Raw genomic sequence first — 18,183 nt, 5'->3', positions numbered from 1 at the left:
ATCTTGCCAACATTGGCTTCTGCATCTTGCCAACGGTGGCAAAATGTTTTATGCACCATTTGGATGCATCTTGCCAGCGTTGGCGTCTGCATCTTGCCAACGCTGGCTTCTGCATCTAGCCAACATTGGCTTCTGCATCTTACCAACGTTGGCAAAATGTTTTATGCACCATTTGGATGCATCTGGCCAGCGTTGGCGTATGCATCTTGCCACCGTTGGCGTCTGCATCTAGCCAACGACGACTTCTGCATCTAGCCAACGTTGGCTTCTGTATCTTGCCAACGTTGGCAAAATGTTTTATGCACCATTTTGCTTCATCTTGCCAACGTTGGCATCTGTATCTGGCCAACGTTGGCAAGATGGCTTGTGCACCATTTTGCTTCATCTGGCGCCTAAATTCTGGTTGACTTTTATGCACCATGATGCTGCTTCATCTGATCTATTGACTATTGTGATGCCCGCGCTTTGACCAAGGTTGGCCATGCGAAGCAAGCTGGTGCATAAAACATCTGAACAGCATTGGCATCTACATTTGCCAAACGTCTCTGTACTTAAACCTCGCTCATCACCAAAAGTTTATTGTTGAACCTAGCTAATCCTTGGGCGAAAGAACAGCAGCAACACGGATTTATAAGCAACACTTCTCCCTTTGTGACAAAGCAAAGTAACAGCCGAGCTTCGTATATTTTCACATTTATTAGAAACAAGCCACATCAAATCGTATTGATAGATGGAGATTCATTGCACATCAGCAGCTTTTTCTTGTGTATCTTTATCATTGTGAATTCCTGCGAATGAAACAAAAATATTTAATTCAAGAGGGCTGTTTGGCAACAGTGTAGGAATCCTAGGCGTAGCCAGGGGGGCAAAAGGGGCCATGCCCCCCCAAATTTTCAAACTTTGGATTCCGAAGTTGAGCCCTTTGTTGTAAATGCAATAAAGTTTGTAGAAATTTATATCGTTTTCCAAGACATCTGGCTATTAACACCCCCAAGGACTTGTTTTACAGAAAGACAGAAAAACACAAGAAACAGAAATTACAGAAAGGCACACAGAAAGACACCAATAAATTTTCCAAATCGTAAATCGCCTAAAATTTACGCGATTTACATTTCTTTGAACTAATTTGTGGAAGCAATTTCAGAATGGCTTACTCTGTTGGGCTTTTGTGTAGTTATTGAGTTTTTGTTTAGCTGTGTTTTTGGTGTTCTCTAATTTAGCCGCACTTTTTGCCAGTTCGTGTGTAAGAGCTATCTTTAATACGTTAATAGCTGTTTATCTGCTAATAAATTTCATACAAATATTACCCTAAAAGTGTTTTCAGAAAGCGCTATAATCCATTATTTGAGTGTGATTTTTCAAAAATTTTTCGGGGGAGCATGCCCCCGGACCCCCTTAGAATACGCGTGCCTTCGGCACGCTCTAACCCCGCTACCAGTTTTATTGCTTCAACCCACCAGGATACGCCACTGCACATCAAGTGGCGATGGCTTTAAATCAAACACTTTGTTGTTCTCTTCAATTCATCAAATATTTGGCCCCCCCAAAACATTTTTCTGGCTACGCCACTGTGTAGGATTTTGATCAGTTGTCGTTCAGGATACTACGAAGTTAATTGACAATCTGCAATATCAATGTAATATCCCTCTCTCCAACGTGCGTGACAAAAAACTTATCATTCGATTCTGCGCCACGCAGAGTAATAATCAAGTTCCAATACATTCTAATTGCGTGTACAGTAGTTATTCAACAACTAAAGCAACACATGCGCTGTTGTCATTCAAACATATAACAAGCTCACCAAAAGTTAGTTTTTGCCGTTTTCAGCCACCTTGCCTGTCCTTCCAATTTCGAAATCACTCTGAAACTCTTCATCAATTTGCTGCACGGCAGCAGCTTTGTCGTGCGCCATCACCATGTCTAATCATGAAAGTAAAAAAAGAAGTGTTAAATCAGTATATAAATGCCGACATAGCCTACTAACCACCATGTTCGTTGTTCACATCAATGCGAGTACACCACTAAAACATTTTCATTCATTACTCAATACTCTTCACAATTACATCATACATTAATCAAAAGAGCAAAATGGCATAGTTATGACATAATCATTTAGTCGTAGTAGAAACATTTATCCGTACTCACCAAGAACAACTTTTTTCAGATTCTTTTTTAAACAATCAAACGAGTGCTTAGACTTCACGATGTTTTTTTCTTTTCTTTCTTTGTTCTCGACATGACTTGAACTGTGTTGTGTTAGATAATAATAGTTGACATAAGTTCACTGATACAATCGCTTGCATTTTTGCCAACAACTTGACTTAAATTTGCGACCTGCAAAATGTAAATCGAATGTAATGACAGGGGTTTCATCCATCCTATTAAAAAGCTTCAGCACTTGTTACAGACATTTTCGACTGTTACAAATGACAGCCAACGTTTAAAGTTTATTTCGGGATTCCAGTCGTCTGTTTTGTTGCGTATGTAGGTCGCAGTGTAGGCTACTGTAGGCTATGCTGTCGAAATGGGCGCAAAATAAAACATGTTATTATTATTATTATTCAGTTGACGGCAATGAAAGCTACATTTGCAAATACTCTACAACCATCACAGACCTATCCACACGACATAAAAATACAAACACATTCAAGCAGTCAGGCAAACACTGCCGGAGCAGCAAAATCAAAGATTGAGCAGAACCCTACACATGTTGTGGGACATCACAAGCTCTGCTACTTTGCTGATATCTTCTTAGCACTCATCTAGGAGCACTGGCACTAAATTTGTCACGAGAATATTTCATATGAAAGTTTTCCATTGGTCATTGAGTTTTATAACTTTCTCTAAATTGAGTTTTATAACTTTCTTTAAATTGTGTAAACGTAGCCTAGTGACAAAAACGACTTTACACAATTATTTCAGGTTCAATGAATAAAAGACATTTACTTACCAGGTTTTCATAAACATTGTCGTAAGTCATTCCTATAGTTTCATTTTGATCATTTCTAAAACTTATTTCGGCCGTAATAGGCCTATCTCAATTGAATTCGATTTTTTATATTTTCGATGCAAGAAGCGAAAATTCCCCTTAGCGCTGTTCACATAAGCATTGTGCTTTCGGCTCTCCACGTAATTGTGTATTGAGCACAACCGCCATGATTGAACAGTCGAAGTGAATCGAGTGACGTCATAATCCCTTTAGCAAAGGATTAAGTCATGGCCTTTGTCTTCCTTCATAAAAAAACCAAGTTCTTCTGCTAAATTGCATCTCCTCACGTTGATATAACACATCGCCGCATTCTAAAGCTTTGTTGCCTCTTCACTTCAACGCGTCATATTGCCCAGTCAAAGTTTAAGTAGTGACGTCATAATGGAGTTTTCACAACAATTATTGTGCCTGCAGTATTGTTCTATGCACCGCGAGAGGAGAAAAAACGATTCACCGCATCGTTGAAAGTAAAAGTAGCGATCGTTTTGTGAAATTTCGCTTCAAGAAATTGAGGAGAGATTTCGACGCAACATGACTGCTCCTGAAGCTGGCCTATTGTGCAAGCTTTGCTACATTTAAAGTAAAGACGCCCCTTTGTTGGCGACACGAGAATCTCACCCACGTGGTCAAAATCAGACAGTGAGCGAGACTGCTCTCAGAACAAAATCAACAAGTGATACTGCATCAATCGATTTTTTTTACATTGATTCAGCGTCTGCAGACAGGTCAGCAGCGCGGCGGCAGTGCAGCCGCAACTCAATGATTACATGATCACCACAATCATGCTGCTGTGTCGAGCGCTACTAAACATCAACAAGTGAATTCGATTAAGCTTACAAGTTGTTTTAAATTTTCTTGAACTGCACGCAAATTTTGAGGTTAGTCCTGAAAAAATGTTTTCAAAAATATTACAAAACATTTTAGTATAGTTAAACTTGAAAATTAAAAAAGCTTTTGTTGAACACAAGAAAAAAATGAAGACCTGGCAACTTGAATTAGCTACCACGTTTTTAAGTTTATCGCTTGTTAGTTACCTTACCAACGTCTGCAGACGTTGAATCAATGTAAAAAGAACGGATTATGCTAGTTGGGTATTGCAGGCGCCAAAGCCTAAACTTTCTGGAAGTGTTCTCTGAATCACAAGACATTTATTGCACTAAATTATCTGAAGCAATTGAATATGAACAAACGATTTTTATCATGGCGTTGTTGGTACAAGAATACGGTATGCGAAAGAAACTGTGTTTTTCCACTAAACCACATGAGTCATTTAGTTAAAGAGTCATTTTATTGTTGGCTATTAATATTTTCAAAGAATAAATCCAGTGAAGCTGAAATAAAGTAGCCAACGTTGCAATTGTTTATTTTGTAGAAACGCGTAGGGCGAATGGAAACTTTAAACTGGTTCGGTATCAAGCACGTTATCGCGTTCGCGTTTTGTTGCTCCTACCTTTTTCTAGACCTCTGCTCCGTTTGGCATAAACAAACTTGGCAAACTGTTGGCTACACTTCTGACCAACGCTGGTCTTAAATATTCATAGTATACTTGTACGGTATCAAAAAATAATAACAGCATTGATAGCCTATTATAAAAATGTAAAATTGTAGCAAAATCATGGTATACATTTGCATAATTTTAAAGAAAACACCGAAATTGTTATGAATTGGCACAACGCTGGCAATGCTTCTGACCGATGTTAGCCAACCACACAACTGTGTTTTGAAGCAATACCACATGAAAAGAGGTTTGTGTTAGTAATTTTAAAGATTAAAACAAATAAACCTGAAATAAAATCTTTGAGACCTTTTTGAACGCATGATAAGAAATAAGTTATTGAAATTGATGGCGTATTGTTGGCAACATGTTGGACATAATTGCCAATCTTGTGCCCTCACATCCAGCATATAGCCGACATTGCAATTGTTTATTTTGTGGAAACGTGTAGGGCAAATGGAAGCTTAAACTGTTTCAGTATCAAGCACGGAATCACGTTCGCGTTTCTGTTGCTCCTACCTTTTTCTAGACCTCTGCTCCGTTTGGCATAAACAAACTTGGCAAACTGTTGGCTACACTTCTGACCAACGCTGGTCTTAAATATTCATAGTATACTTGTAAGGTATCAGAAAATAATAACAGCATTGATAGCCTATTATTAAAATGTAAAATTGTAGCAAAATCATGGTATACATTTGCATAATTTTAAAGAAAACACCGAAATTGTTATGAATTGGCACAACGCTGGCAATGCTTCTGACCGATGTTAGCCAACCACACAACTGTGTTTTGAAGCAATACCACATGAAAAGAGGTTTGTGTTAGTAATTTTAAAGATTAAAACAAATAAACCTGAAATAAAATCTTTGAGACCGTTTTGAACGCATGATAAGAAATAAGTTATTGAAATTGATGGCGTATTGTTGGCAACATGTTGGACATAATTGCCAATCTTGTGCCCTCACATTCAGCATATAGCCGACGTTGCAATTGTTTATTTTGTGGAAACGTGTAGGGCTAATGGAAAGTTTAAACTGTTTGGGTATCAAGCACGTTATCGCGTTCGCGTTTTGTTGCTCCAGCCTTTTTCTAGACCTCTGCTCAGTTTGGCATAAACAAACCAAAATAAAACTACTTTGTTGGCAAACTGTTGGCTACCCTTCTGACCAACGCTGGTCTTAAGTATTCATAGTATACTTGTACGGTATCAGAAAATAATAACAGCATTGATAGCCTATTATTAAAATGTAAAATTGTAGCAAAATGATGGTATACATTTGCATAATTTTGAAGAAAACCCCGAAATTGTTATGAATTGGCACAACGCTGGCAATGCTTCTGACCGATGTCAGCCAATCACACAACTGTGTTTTGAAGCAATACCACATGAAAAGAGGTTTGTGTTAGTATTTTTACAGTTTAAAACAAATAAACCTGAAACAAAATCTTTAAGACCTTTTTGAACGCATAATAAGAAGTATTGAAATTGTTGGCGTAATGTTGGCAATGTTGGCAAAATGTTGGACAAAATTGCCAGCCTTGTGCCAACATACCCAGCATATAGCCGACGCTGGCCCAGCAATCAATGTTTGCTGGGTATGTTTCTTACAGAAGAATATCACTATCAGTGACTCAAAAAAGAAACCTTTAACCTACAGTGGGTCATGCAAAATTCTTTGATGTGGTTCCAAGCTAGGTTATCTTTCTTGCACTGTAATGGGTAGCCTAAGTTATGAAATAATAAAATAACACGATCGTTTTTCATACAACAATTGTAGCCTATCGGACACTGGGCAGGATCAGTTCAGTTGTTTTTATTTCTGACCATCATATCAAAACAATACACGTCAGCATAGCAAAGGTCGAGAAAAGGGTAGATGCGACAAAACGCGAACGTTAAAATGTGCTTGAGACCGATCGAAGTAAGCTATTAAGTTGAAAGAAATTTGGCACGGTCGCAACACCTTCAGAAAAATTTAAGATATAAAGGGAAAATAAAAAAAGAAAATGTTACAAGAAAAAGAAAAAAAAAGAAAGAAAATGCATAGAAGAAAAGCAGCTTTATGGCGTTACACAAGCCCACGGTTAACAGGCACACCCGCTTATTAAAGTCAATTCCAAGGTAGATTACACTTGAAATTGCCCGTAACAGCTTGACAGGAAGCCAGAAACAAAACCATTACGAGTCCTGGACAAGAAACTTTACAATAATTGCCTCTACCCAGTGATCGATTTCGAGTAATGGGTAGTTCCAAATTAAAGTCATAAGCAGAGTAGACAACCGGAAACAGACATTGTCGTCGGCTGCAGCGTGGGTCAGGTGTACGTCGGAAGGCGTACACCGATGCATAGCGCTCAAGTCCGCTTTCCCGCAATGCAGGATAAAGATAAACAAACAAACAAACAAACAAACACTGCCCAAGATGTTTCGGTCCTTGCCAAAACTTGTTTTCGGTCGCGGTGTTTTGCCACTCTCAATCATGCACTTTCCACCAAACCAAAGTAGCCGATGTCTTGTGGGCCCGAAACGTTGGGACGAAAGATCTCAGGGGCGAAACATCTCGCAAGCCTAGGGCCGAAACGTCGGGACGAAAGATCTCAGGGACTAAACATCTGGCAAGCGTACGAACTAGGTTGCACCCGTCCTGGACAAAAAAAAGTTCTCGCGCTTTTCAAAGTAAGCAGCAAAATTTCTCTCTCCAGGCCCAAATCAAAAAATGGACTCATAAAACAAAATTAAGGCCTGGAGGAAAGCTAATTCTAGAAGAACCAAGAAGAAAATTTGATTGTAGTCATATAAACACCAAAAATTATCAAAATCAACCAAGAAGTTGCAGAGATAATTAAACTTGAAAAGACCTTCAGTTAGGCTAGCTAACAAGTCAGCAGTCATTGTTTGACAACAACGATTGCGCGCATATTGAATAAGATATAAAAATGAAAGTTAGCCCTTCAATAAACAGTAACATGTTCTTTTAATTGGCTGTCGTTTAATGCTTTTATCATTGTAAATAAACTTTTGATAATGGTTTGAATTTGGTCAAGTTTAGGTGGCCACCAGATGGAGCTAGTAGTATTTTGGGATTTGGTATTAACTTAGTTGGTTAGATCTATGCTTGTGCTTTTCAACGATAGCAAATCTGTTGAAATTGAGCAAGAAATGAATAAATTGGAGACAATTAATTATCGTGAACATGCAGGGCGTGAACTGGAAGACGATCGATTCGCCATTGAAATGCATTGGGCAAAAGCTTCGTTGGGGGGCTGTGTTCGAACAACGATTGCTCATATATTAAATAAGATATAAAAATGAAAGTTAGCACTTCAATAAACAGTAACATGTTCTTTTAATTGGCTGTCGTTTAATGTTTTTATCATTGCAAATAAACTTTTGATATTGGTTTGAATTTGGTCAAGTTTAGGTGGCCACCAGATAGAGCTAGTAGTATTTTGGGACTTGGTATTAACTTAGTTGGTTAGATCTATGCTTGTGCTTTTCAACGATAGCAAATCTGTTGAAATTGAGCAAGAAATGAATAAATTGGAGACAATTAATTATCGTGAACATGCAGGGCGTGAACTGGAAGACGATCGATTCGCCATTGAAATGCATTGGGCAAAAGCTTCGTTGGGGGGGCTGTGTTCGAACAACGATTGCTCATATATTAAATAAGGTATAAAAATGAAAGTTAGCCCTTCAATAAACAGTAACATGTTTTTTTAATTGGCTGTCGTTTAATGCTTTTATCATTGTAAATAAACTTTTGATAATGGTTTGAATTTGGTCAAGTTTAGGTGGCCACCAGATGGAGCTAGTAGTATTTTGGGACTTGGTATTAATTCAGTTGGTTAGATCTATGCTTGTGCTTTTCAACGATAGCAAATCTGTTTAAATTGAACAACAAATCCATAAATGGGAGACAATTTCCTTCTGGTGTGTTTCATTGCATTTCCACCCCGCATTTCCTCCTTTATAATAGTTCCAATAAGCGTGACCTAATATGACGTCATCATTTTGTCCGGTTGACCAACAGGGAGGGCATCTTGTGGAAGAGCACCTTTGTAGTTCTACACAACGTTTGTGATAACATCTTACCTAACCTAGATAATAAAGATACAACTTGCTCTGTATTTCTTGATTTAGCTAAAGCCTTCGACACAGTTGATCACACTATTCTCATACAGAAACTGCAAACATATAGGTAAACCGACAAACGCGTGTAACAGCTAAAATACCATCGAATGCGTGCAGGTGTAAATTATAATAAACAAACAAAAATATTGTAGGTTCCCACTGGTTAATTTTGTACCACTAGCACCATTCTTGCAATGATAGAAAATGTAACATCTTACCTTTTTGTTTTCGTAGAAAAATTTCTCTTCAAATCTAACTAAATCTAACTTTTTAATTTTACTGCAATAACAAGTTTGCCGTTAGGGAAACTGACTTTGCCATTGCTGGCTCATCACAAATCCATAACGCCATTTTTTCTTGGTTTGCAGCGAAGAGCAGATACTGTCGTCATATCAAAAGAAATCTCTTCTAGTTTCTTCATTTCGGACGAACCACGCTATCGAAGATTCAATTACGTCACTTGTTCATTTGAGTGGTCGTGTGCTAGGGTTGCCAGATTAGACTTTTTAATGCCAGATTCCACAGATTTATTTATTTTTTTAGATTCTGTTGGCTTTACAAATTATACATTTGGCCTTTTTCTAGATTGAGAGTTGAAGTTAAAAATTATACAATTTATAGAAATTATATTAGAAAATTATAGAAATTAGAAATTATTCTATTTGACCCTTTTTTTGATTGAAAGTTGAAGTTATTGAATACGAGTTGATGAAAATTTGTGCTATTATATATGAGTTGTGATCGAAATTAGAGTTATATCATATAAGACAATTTATGTAAAAAAATAAAATAAGGCCACAGAAGTAAAACAATTTTAACGATAATAAATACGATACAAAAAGATCTGGCAGCACTACTTTCTCAAAATGCAGTAGTCTACCATAGTGATGCAAGCCGCGCCGCGCCGCGCCGCGTACGCGGCCGCTTTTGACTTTTTCGCCGCGTGCCGCGCCGCGCCGCGTGGAAGGTTGAAATGACAAAGCCGCGCCGCGCCGCTTGCCGCGTAAACTTTCAAGAAATTAATTTTTCGTAAACGTAAACTTTCAAGAAATTAAACTTTCGTAAACGTAAACTTTCAACTTTTCAAGAATCAGCTATGAAACTTCAAATTTAAATTGGAAACACGGATCAGTTATTTTTCCCTTCGGAAACCCTAAGATGGAAAGCTATGCAAATGCAAATTGCAAATGGCTTGCAGTTGACAGGGTTTTAGGGCTTGCTTGTCAGGGAAGCTGTACGAATGTTTTTGGTTAGTAGCCTAGCTGATAAGCTCAGTTACCAGGCTATAGGCCTAGCGCAACTACCGCATTATTTACTATATCAGTTAGCCCAGTGAGTTCAGGCTATAAGTTTTACTCTTGTGTGTGTAGTTCATATAGCCACTGGCATTATAATTGCATTATTGCTTACAAAAAGTGTTCAAAAGTCCTGATACTGGATCCAGGAACATTCTATTTGTCTTAGTTTGTATTATGTCTTAGAACTTAGATGCATTGCTGATAAGAGAATATGATCTGGTTAGCCTGGCCAATTAGTGCACAACTGTATTGGTACTAGGTTACCAGTTATATGCCATGGATGCTTTTTCCTACAATTGACTTTCTAAACAATAACTCGTTAAAATATTTTTTTTAAATTTTGTAATTTGCGGTGTGCGGTGCAGTGTCAAAGTTCCAGATAAATTGCGGTGTGCGGTGCGGTGCGCGGATAGATGAGTCAGTTGCGGTGCGGTGTGCGGATAAAAATTTTGGGTTCGCTGCATCTCTAGTCTACCAGTCATCTTTTGATTTTGAACAATTTAGTGACGAAAAGAACTATTTAGGTTTAACTATTTATCCATTGTTGATTGTCCATTGTTGATTTATCAAGTGTTTTTATTCTTTCAATTCGTGAATTCTTATTCTTTCAATTCGTGAATTCGTTAATTGGTTAACGCGTCACTTCTGGAACGAAGAAGCTTCAAGATTAAGCGGCGCTGGTTCGACTCACGAGGTGTGCGCTTAAGCAACGCACGTTAAGGACTGCTCTCCATTCAGCGGCATCTAATGCAGTGGTTCCCAAACTTTTTTGAGCGCGACCCAAATCTGAGTTTGGTGAACATCTCGCGACCCAAGACACAGACAACCTATATAAACAATTTTACCACTCCACTGTTTTTGCAATCTTTGCCTGCTATAAACAAGACACAGACAACCAGTTGAAGGATGGTCTACTGTAGCTCCTCTTGCTCAGAGTCTAAGTAAAAGTGCTAGATTCGTTGCTGAGTCAAACCGGCTTGGCTCCAGTGCCTCTTCTCGGTGCTTAAAAATGCGCTTATTTTTTACATGCGTCGGATGGCTCTTTAACTTGTTCTTCTTTAAGGATTCGTTTGACAACATTTTACAACACAGCCTACTGTACATAGCAGCTTGCCAGCACCTGGGTCGCAGATAAAAATGAACTTTAAATAAAAAAAATAGTTTAGAAATCTTAAATTGTCAACTTAAAGAATAATTTATGTGCACTGTGATTTATTGATGGAAGTGACTTGAATGCCGGTAAAACTGCTTGCCATAATTGATTTTGATAAGAAGAAGCCAAATAAAAGCGTGTGATGCTCAATAGAAGAAAAAAAAGCTTATTTATAAATTAATTTACAGCAGTCGATTTTGGCAGATTTAGATCGTCTCTGCACGACCCATTTTCTGACTCTTTGCGACCCATGTTTGGGTCGCGACCCATAGTTTGGGAACCACTGATCTAATGGATGGAATAGTTCCCCGGCAACAAGACTTCAACAATCGGAAACTTCACTCTGTCAATCTCGGTGACCGGGCCTGCGTCAGTGATCAAAGCCTCTACAAGTATGCGAAACTGCCAGGATTAAGCTCTGCAAGAAGCTTTCCCAGTCCGAGGATAAAGATTCAATCAAATCAGATCAAGCGACGCTGGTTCGACTTTTATGGTTGGTTTAAAACCATCCAATCATCAGGTTTTTATTTGCGCCCATTGCGATATCAAGCAATATATACAGTGCGATCACAGATGCGATACAACAGACGATAGGAAGCGGCGAAAAGGAACCAACTAATCTTCTTAGTAGCTTGCCGGTATTCAACTTGCGTAGGCTACTTGATGTCTGCCTGCTGATTCGCTGAAGTAGCCAGTCTGTAAGGAAAAAGAATGACGTAAAATATTCAGGAGAGCAATTTTCCTTTATCCATTTAATGAAATACCAATTCAACAAGGAGTATTAATTCAATGAAATACCAATACCCTGGTCTGGGGGAAGTGCCTGTCTTTGGGGTGTGCAAACCGTGCGATTGTACAGGGCCCGTAATTTACTCAGAAAATGCAGAAAACATAAAGACAGTTAGACAGTTTCATACCCAAATTTTTGTTGAACATGCTCTCAAAATGCACCAAATTCAAAGTAATTTTTCAAAATTTTCTGCGGGAGGCCCCCAAGATCCCTGCCACTGGGGGTCGCCTTTGGCGAACACGCCGTCAGGCTTCGCCCGCCGGCCCTCAAACCTCCCTCCCCTTTCAAAATACCCAGCTACGCTAATGAATTGGATGATTTGGATAATTGTCATTGGGGCCCGCAAAGCATATTCCGCACAGGGCCCGAAATACCCTAAGACCGGCACTGCTGGGGTCACAGGAAAAGAGTTCCGACGTCCCTAAGCCCTGTGAGCCGTTATTCATTCATTCGATTGTGCAATAGGTGATGTAAACCTATTTATTTAAGTGGTTTCCGCGCAATGATATTCCGCGTGCGCATTAGGGTGGCTCATTTTCCTTGATGTTCTTTAAAATTTTTGTCAGTTTGGAAAAATGTTCCATTTTGCTCACTGATATTTGTAAACCAAAAATTTTTGTTGGGTTTTGACCTTTGACCCTGGTTCACCCAAGGAGAAATTCTGAATTTTTCTGAAAAATTAGTAAACTTCGAAGTGGTTTAGCAGTAGGCTATCTGAAGAGAGGATTTCTCAAAATTTGACCACGTGATTTTGACGTCACTTCCTCTGTTAACTTCCACGTGGAACATCTTCACCCTACTCCAAGTCTGAGAGTCACTAATAGTGCATGCTTTTAGTGTCGTTTTAGTTGATTTTACAGCCTTTTCGCACTGAGTGAATCTATAACATAGATAAACCAGTGCCGGTCTTAGGGTTTTTCGGGCCCTGTGCGGAATATGCTTTTGCGGTCCCCAATGACAATAATCCAATTCAGTGGCGTAGCTAGGTACTTTGAAAGGGGAGGGGCGGCGGTAGCGGCGTGATCGCCAAAGACGACAACCAGCGACGGGGGGTCTGGGGGCCCTCCCCCAGAAAATTTTGAAAAATTACTTTGAGTTTGGGACATTCTGAGAGCATGTTCAACAAAAATTTAGGTATGAATATTACTGTGAAATGGTGCTGTCCGGTGGCATAGCAAAAGGATAAGATCATGCTTTCTTTGGCATTTTTCGGAAATAAAGCTATGTCTCTACAGTATGTTGAGTCTGGATGCAACCTATTTCGTCCCCTGAAATCGTGTAACAAAATTAAATTTCGACTAATTTCGTTCCTTGAAAAGATCGAGAAATTTTGAAATGTTTGCGGCAACTCCGATCAGCGATTTCGGCTATGTCGTTTTTTTTTCTCGATCTTTTCAGGGTACGAAATATTCAGGCGACGAAATAGGTTGAATTCGTTGAGTCTCTATGTTTTCTTGTTGCGAATTCCTTTGCTGAATTCACTTGTTGAATTTTTCCTTTGAAAATGACAAAATTACTGCATTTTCTGAGTAAATTGCGGGCCCCCTAATTTGCGGGCCCTGTGCGATCGCACGGTTTGCACATCCCAAAGACCGGCACTGGATAGACCAACAACAAAACTTTGGCACAAAAGATGAGAGTCATTTTAGAGTATTTCAGGGCCCCTGATTCCGAAAATGCACTTAGTTTTTTTCGAATTGGCTCTAGTTTTCGAGATATTCGACGATAAAAATATTTTTGAAATCGTTTCTCAAAAGCTTTCAATTAGCAAATTACTTATTTTCAGCCCTGTTTACCATTATGATGTCATAATTGCACTTGTCTAGTTCAATCGGTTCATATTGCACGAAAGTTCAAAACGCAAGCAAAGGTTGAAATGAACTGTGTTAATTTAAGGGAGACATAAATACTCAATGAAAACAGTTGTGAATCAGTAGGCCTACATCACAAGAAAAATATCCCGAAAGTCATGTGTCTATGAATGCAACTTTATATTGAAAAGGTAGGCCTACTGAAATGGATACTTGTACAAATGAAGTTTTATTCTAAGCCTTTGCTAAGGCCAAGTTTTTGCTGCAAGAAGTTTTTTTCTGGTCTATAGGTTATAATAAATAAATGGCATATAGGCTAATAAAATATGCCTTTGACAAGTAGGATCATAGGCGTCGAGTTTTCAAAATAGCTGGGCGGGCGAACACATAGCCTACTGTCACGTCATAAAGGTTATTTTATGCGTTTTTCAAAAGGGCGATTTTGCTAGGTTGTTGGGCTATAGCCTAGTTTTACATTTAAGTCTATGTCTCCTCTAACACGATTTGGAAACAAGTATATAATAAATATAATTGGTACGCAACAACGTCTGGTCCTGGTAATTCAGTTCCGCATATTTTTGTGATTGCCATGTGCGGGTTGTGGGACGAAAACTGCAATACTGTACTAGTTCCATAATTACATTACTATTGTTGATACAACACGATAACACACTAGGGTGTACCAAAAAAAATAAAGTTCTTTGGATTTTTTAGCCTATTTGCTAAAACTTGCATTTGGGGTCATAATCAACTTTACAACAAAAAATTTTCAATTTCAAAGACGTCTTACGCCGGTATTCTGCGTTTCCGTGACGATGCGCCCAAAAATTCATATTTTGCTCATATATTCAGATCCGTAAGTGCTAGAGACTTCATTCTTGGTGCTATAGATGCAGAATGCCCACTTTCCTATCACCATTCAATACATTTATATACCCTAAAGTCTTTACTTTTTGAGTTTTTTGCTAAAAACTGATTTTTGCCCTGTTGTCATGTAGGAATTTATCCAAACATAATCTTAAAAAACATGAAATTCAACAAAAAATTCATGCTAAATGTGCATATTTATACTGGTACCAGTATGTATGATAGTTTAAATCCAGCTGCTTTGCTAACTGCTTTTCATTTGTTTTTGAGACAATAATGCAATTTGAGTGGTATAATTAGCCGGAATGGCCCGTTTCGGTGAGTCCGATTCGGTGAGTCCGATTCGGTTAGTCCGATTTGGTGAGTCCGATCCCTTAACGGGGGATTTTTTCAATTTTTTTTTTAAATTATCGGGTACCGTAGCCTAATTATCATTGCCGTTTTAGGGTTAGTCTTAGGAGGCTGGTTTTTGCCCCCAACTCCCCAAAAAAAATTTTGGGATGTTTTTGGATCATTTGCCAGGCATTAGGACCCCCCATTCGTAATTTAAAAAAAAAGTTTTTTCAGCTCACCCTATTACCTGCGGTGTGCCCCAAGGATCGACATTGGGACCCCTTCTTTTCTTACTGTATATAAATGACTTACCAAATTCAACAAACATGAATGTTAAACTATTTGCTGACGACACCAATCTTACGATGAGTGACAAATGTGAAATAAATTTGCAGAACAATGTAAATGCCGAAATGCAAAAAGTTTACAACTGGTTGAAGCTTAATAGATTATCGTTAAATTTCTCAAAAACTGAATACATGCTAATAACAAATAAAAAACACATAAAAAAATTTAACATTAACATTGGTAACACAAGTATTCAACAAAGAGATCAAATAAAATACCTTGGCGTTTACATAGATAACAAATTAACATGGAAATATCACATAGATAAAATTTGCGGAAAAGTAGCAAAAGGTTCATGGGCGTTGCTTGAACTCAGAAATTATGTCAACACAGACACTTTAAAAGATGTGTATCACGCTTTGATTTACTGTCATTTGCAATATTGTATTTCAAGCTGGGGAAAGGCATGTGACAGTGCACTGGATCCTTTAATAAAATTACAAAAAAAGGTTATAAGAATAATTACGAAACAAAATTACTATGCTCACACTAATTTTTTATTTTTCAAAATGAACATCTTGAAACTAAAAGACATACATAACATTGAAATAAAAAAACATATGTACAAAGTTCATATGAATGAGTAATTGAGTATCCGTCTACGTATTGTGATTTATTTACAAATGCTTAATCTATTCATCAGCATAACACAAGATATCAAACAAGCAACAACTATTTTATAAATAGATCAAACACAGAATTTGGCAAAAAGTCCATGCAAGTATTGGGACTAATGCTCTGGTCAGAGGTACCAAGTAGGCTAAAAAACTTATCATTTCATTGTTTCAAAAAGAGATCAAAACGTTAATTTTACAAAGCTACAGTGCATCGTAGGTGATATGTTACAGAAACCAACTTGTCAGTTTCTTCGAAAACTTGATTATTCTCTGCTTGCTTCATGGAAATTTGTGTTTAGGCCTACGTTATCATCAATATGTTGTTTTTTTTTGTGCGTATGCTGTTGTTGAAGCGCGGGAACGTTTCAATTATTTTATTTTTTCTCTTGTAAGCTTGTTTTAAATGGCAAAATCGTAATTTCCGTAGGGTGGCAATTGACTAGTAGACCGTATGGTCGTCTCGTTGTCTCCCTGTCGGTATGGGAACTTTTGTACTGTGTATATTGCATATTTCAAACATGTACCTATGTTCCTGTTACTGACAAATAAAACATTGATTGATTGATTGATTGACAAGGAGACAGCTGAGTGGCTGATGATTTCCTGCCCTCCAATCTAGCCTGGAAAGATCTGCTCATACACTGAATGATTGCTGTGGAAATCTTCACAAAGTATTATATACTTAGTGAAGTTAATTTCTTTGTTCTGCACTTACATAAGATTTTTGTTTTTAGTAATTCAACATATATTTTTGGCAAATTTTGATGGTTATTTGCATGTACCAAAACGTGCAATGGCAAATAATGCACTAACCTTCTCAACCAATCCAAATATTTTTACATGCATGCTGCAGTGCATAGCATATAATTATTATCAAAGTGCGTACTTTTTAACTTACTACAAAGTAAGAAGTGCTTTTTTTTATGTATTTAGAGATTATCTTGTGATTTATCTTATTGCTTTATTAACGGCCACATCAATTCCATCATGGCATCTCAAACTAAACTTACAAGAGATAACACTATGGAGGCAGCAACAAAAGTAAGTACAGTGCTTTTTCAATTATCTGGTCTAATCGGGATAGTATTTCGGGTCAATGGGGAAAGGTACATGTCATCCAATCGTGGCCGATCTGTCCCTGAACAACTGACCACGGCCGACTTGTCGCAAGGACATCTCATCACTAGATGACTTGATGCGAATTTCTTAAGTCTATTCCAATTAACGGTTCCTTGTCATAGCATACTCGTGGCTTGGTTGACTTGAACTTTGGACATCTGTTGATCTGTTTTAGAAAACAGCAACAGAGTTATCTTAACACTTTTAATTCCAATACCAGTTGATTGCTGATATTTTTAATAATTGTACTATTGATGAGAAATATTTAATATTGATCAAAAATATAAGCCGCCTCTGAATCTAAACCGCACAAATGATGAGAAATAAAAGTTTGCAAGGCACACTATATCAAGCTTACATCACTCTGTCCAGTGTCCACCTATTCCGATTGCAGCACTTCTTCAATCTAACTACAACTGGTTTGTACATTTAATTGAATGTTTAGTGACACCCGCAGCGTTAGAAATGTTCTCACAGCTTCTTATACTTAATTGTTCAAAAAAACACTAGAAAACTAATCTTGACATACCGTACCGTACTTCACACGTTTAATATATCAAAAAACCTGGTTGTGATAATTTGATTATAGAATGTTGCAGTTTTAAAGCAGCTGCAAAACAGACAAATATAGAGTAATACATAGATCTTCCATTTGAAATTACTGAGTAAGCTTAATTTTTGTGTCGTCATATTGTGTAGCAAACATAGCAAACATTTCATGAAAGAAAAAAATAAATGCTCTTAGAGTGATATGAATAAAGAAACAATTTTTTCCCAAACTTTGTAACATTGATGGCGATGAAAGACGTAAACTTTGTTGTCCAAACAATTTCCGAGTTTTTGTAGAAAAACTGGAAAGCAAAAGAAGTATCATCAATCAAGCCTTGCAAATGGAAACTAGTGTATTAAAGAACTCTTTAGAGTTTTGCCCAAGTTTGAATGTTTGACTCATGAAAGTCCCAGATCTTGGCACCATATGGTGGAGTTTTCATTATTCAAAGCTCTACTACAGCACATGCCTGCTAAAAATGCTGTTGTGAAGAGAGTTTTTGGGCATGGTCACTGATGTTGAGGAAAGGGTTTCTGCTCCAAGAAGTGAGAAAGAGTTGGACAAAGCAATCAAAGCAACTCATGCTTACCGTTCTCAAGTTCGAGATATGGCCAAGAAATCATTGTCTCCCAAAAAGCTCTCCCGTGATTTTGGTAGACCTAATATCCGCCATTTTGT

At 37.9% G+C, this 18,183-nt stretch overlaps 1 protein-coding gene and 1 long non-coding RNA gene across 2 annotated transcripts in view; one reads left to right on the top strand and one right to left on the bottom strand.

Moving 5' to 3' along the window:
* Positions 1-671: 671 nt before the first annotated feature.
* On the bottom strand, positions 672-2,324 carry LOC145765630 (uncharacterized). Its single transcript, XR_014288595.1, has 3 exons — positions 2,146-2,324; positions 1,802-1,920; positions 672-788 (listed from the first exon to the last, which is right to left on the bottom strand). It is a non-coding gene; the product is annotated as an uncharacterized LOC145765630 (long non-coding RNA).
* A 14,426-nt stretch (positions 2,325-16,750) lies between these two features.
* Positions 16,751-18,183, top strand: part of LOC145765445 (uncharacterized) — a 60,575-nt gene continuing 59,142 nt past the window's right edge. The window contains exon 1 of the mRNA XM_082577266.1: positions 16,751-16,877. Within this exon, the coding sequence (XP_082433392.1) occupies positions 16,824-16,877 (54 nt within the window). The 5' untranslated portion in view covers positions 16,751-16,823. The remainder of the gene's footprint in view (positions 16,878-18,183) is intronic.

Source organism: Aplidium turbinatum, chromosome 2 (genome assembly GCF_918807975.1).
Source record: "Aplidium turbinatum chromosome 2, kaAplTurb1.1, whole genome shotgun sequence".
In the NCBI taxonomy this organism is placed as follows: Eukaryota; Metazoa; Chordata; class Ascidiacea; order Aplousobranchia; family Polyclinidae; genus Aplidium; species Aplidium turbinatum.
Note: the sequence above shows the minus strand (reverse complement) of the source record. Positions and strands in the feature narration are given on the sequence as shown.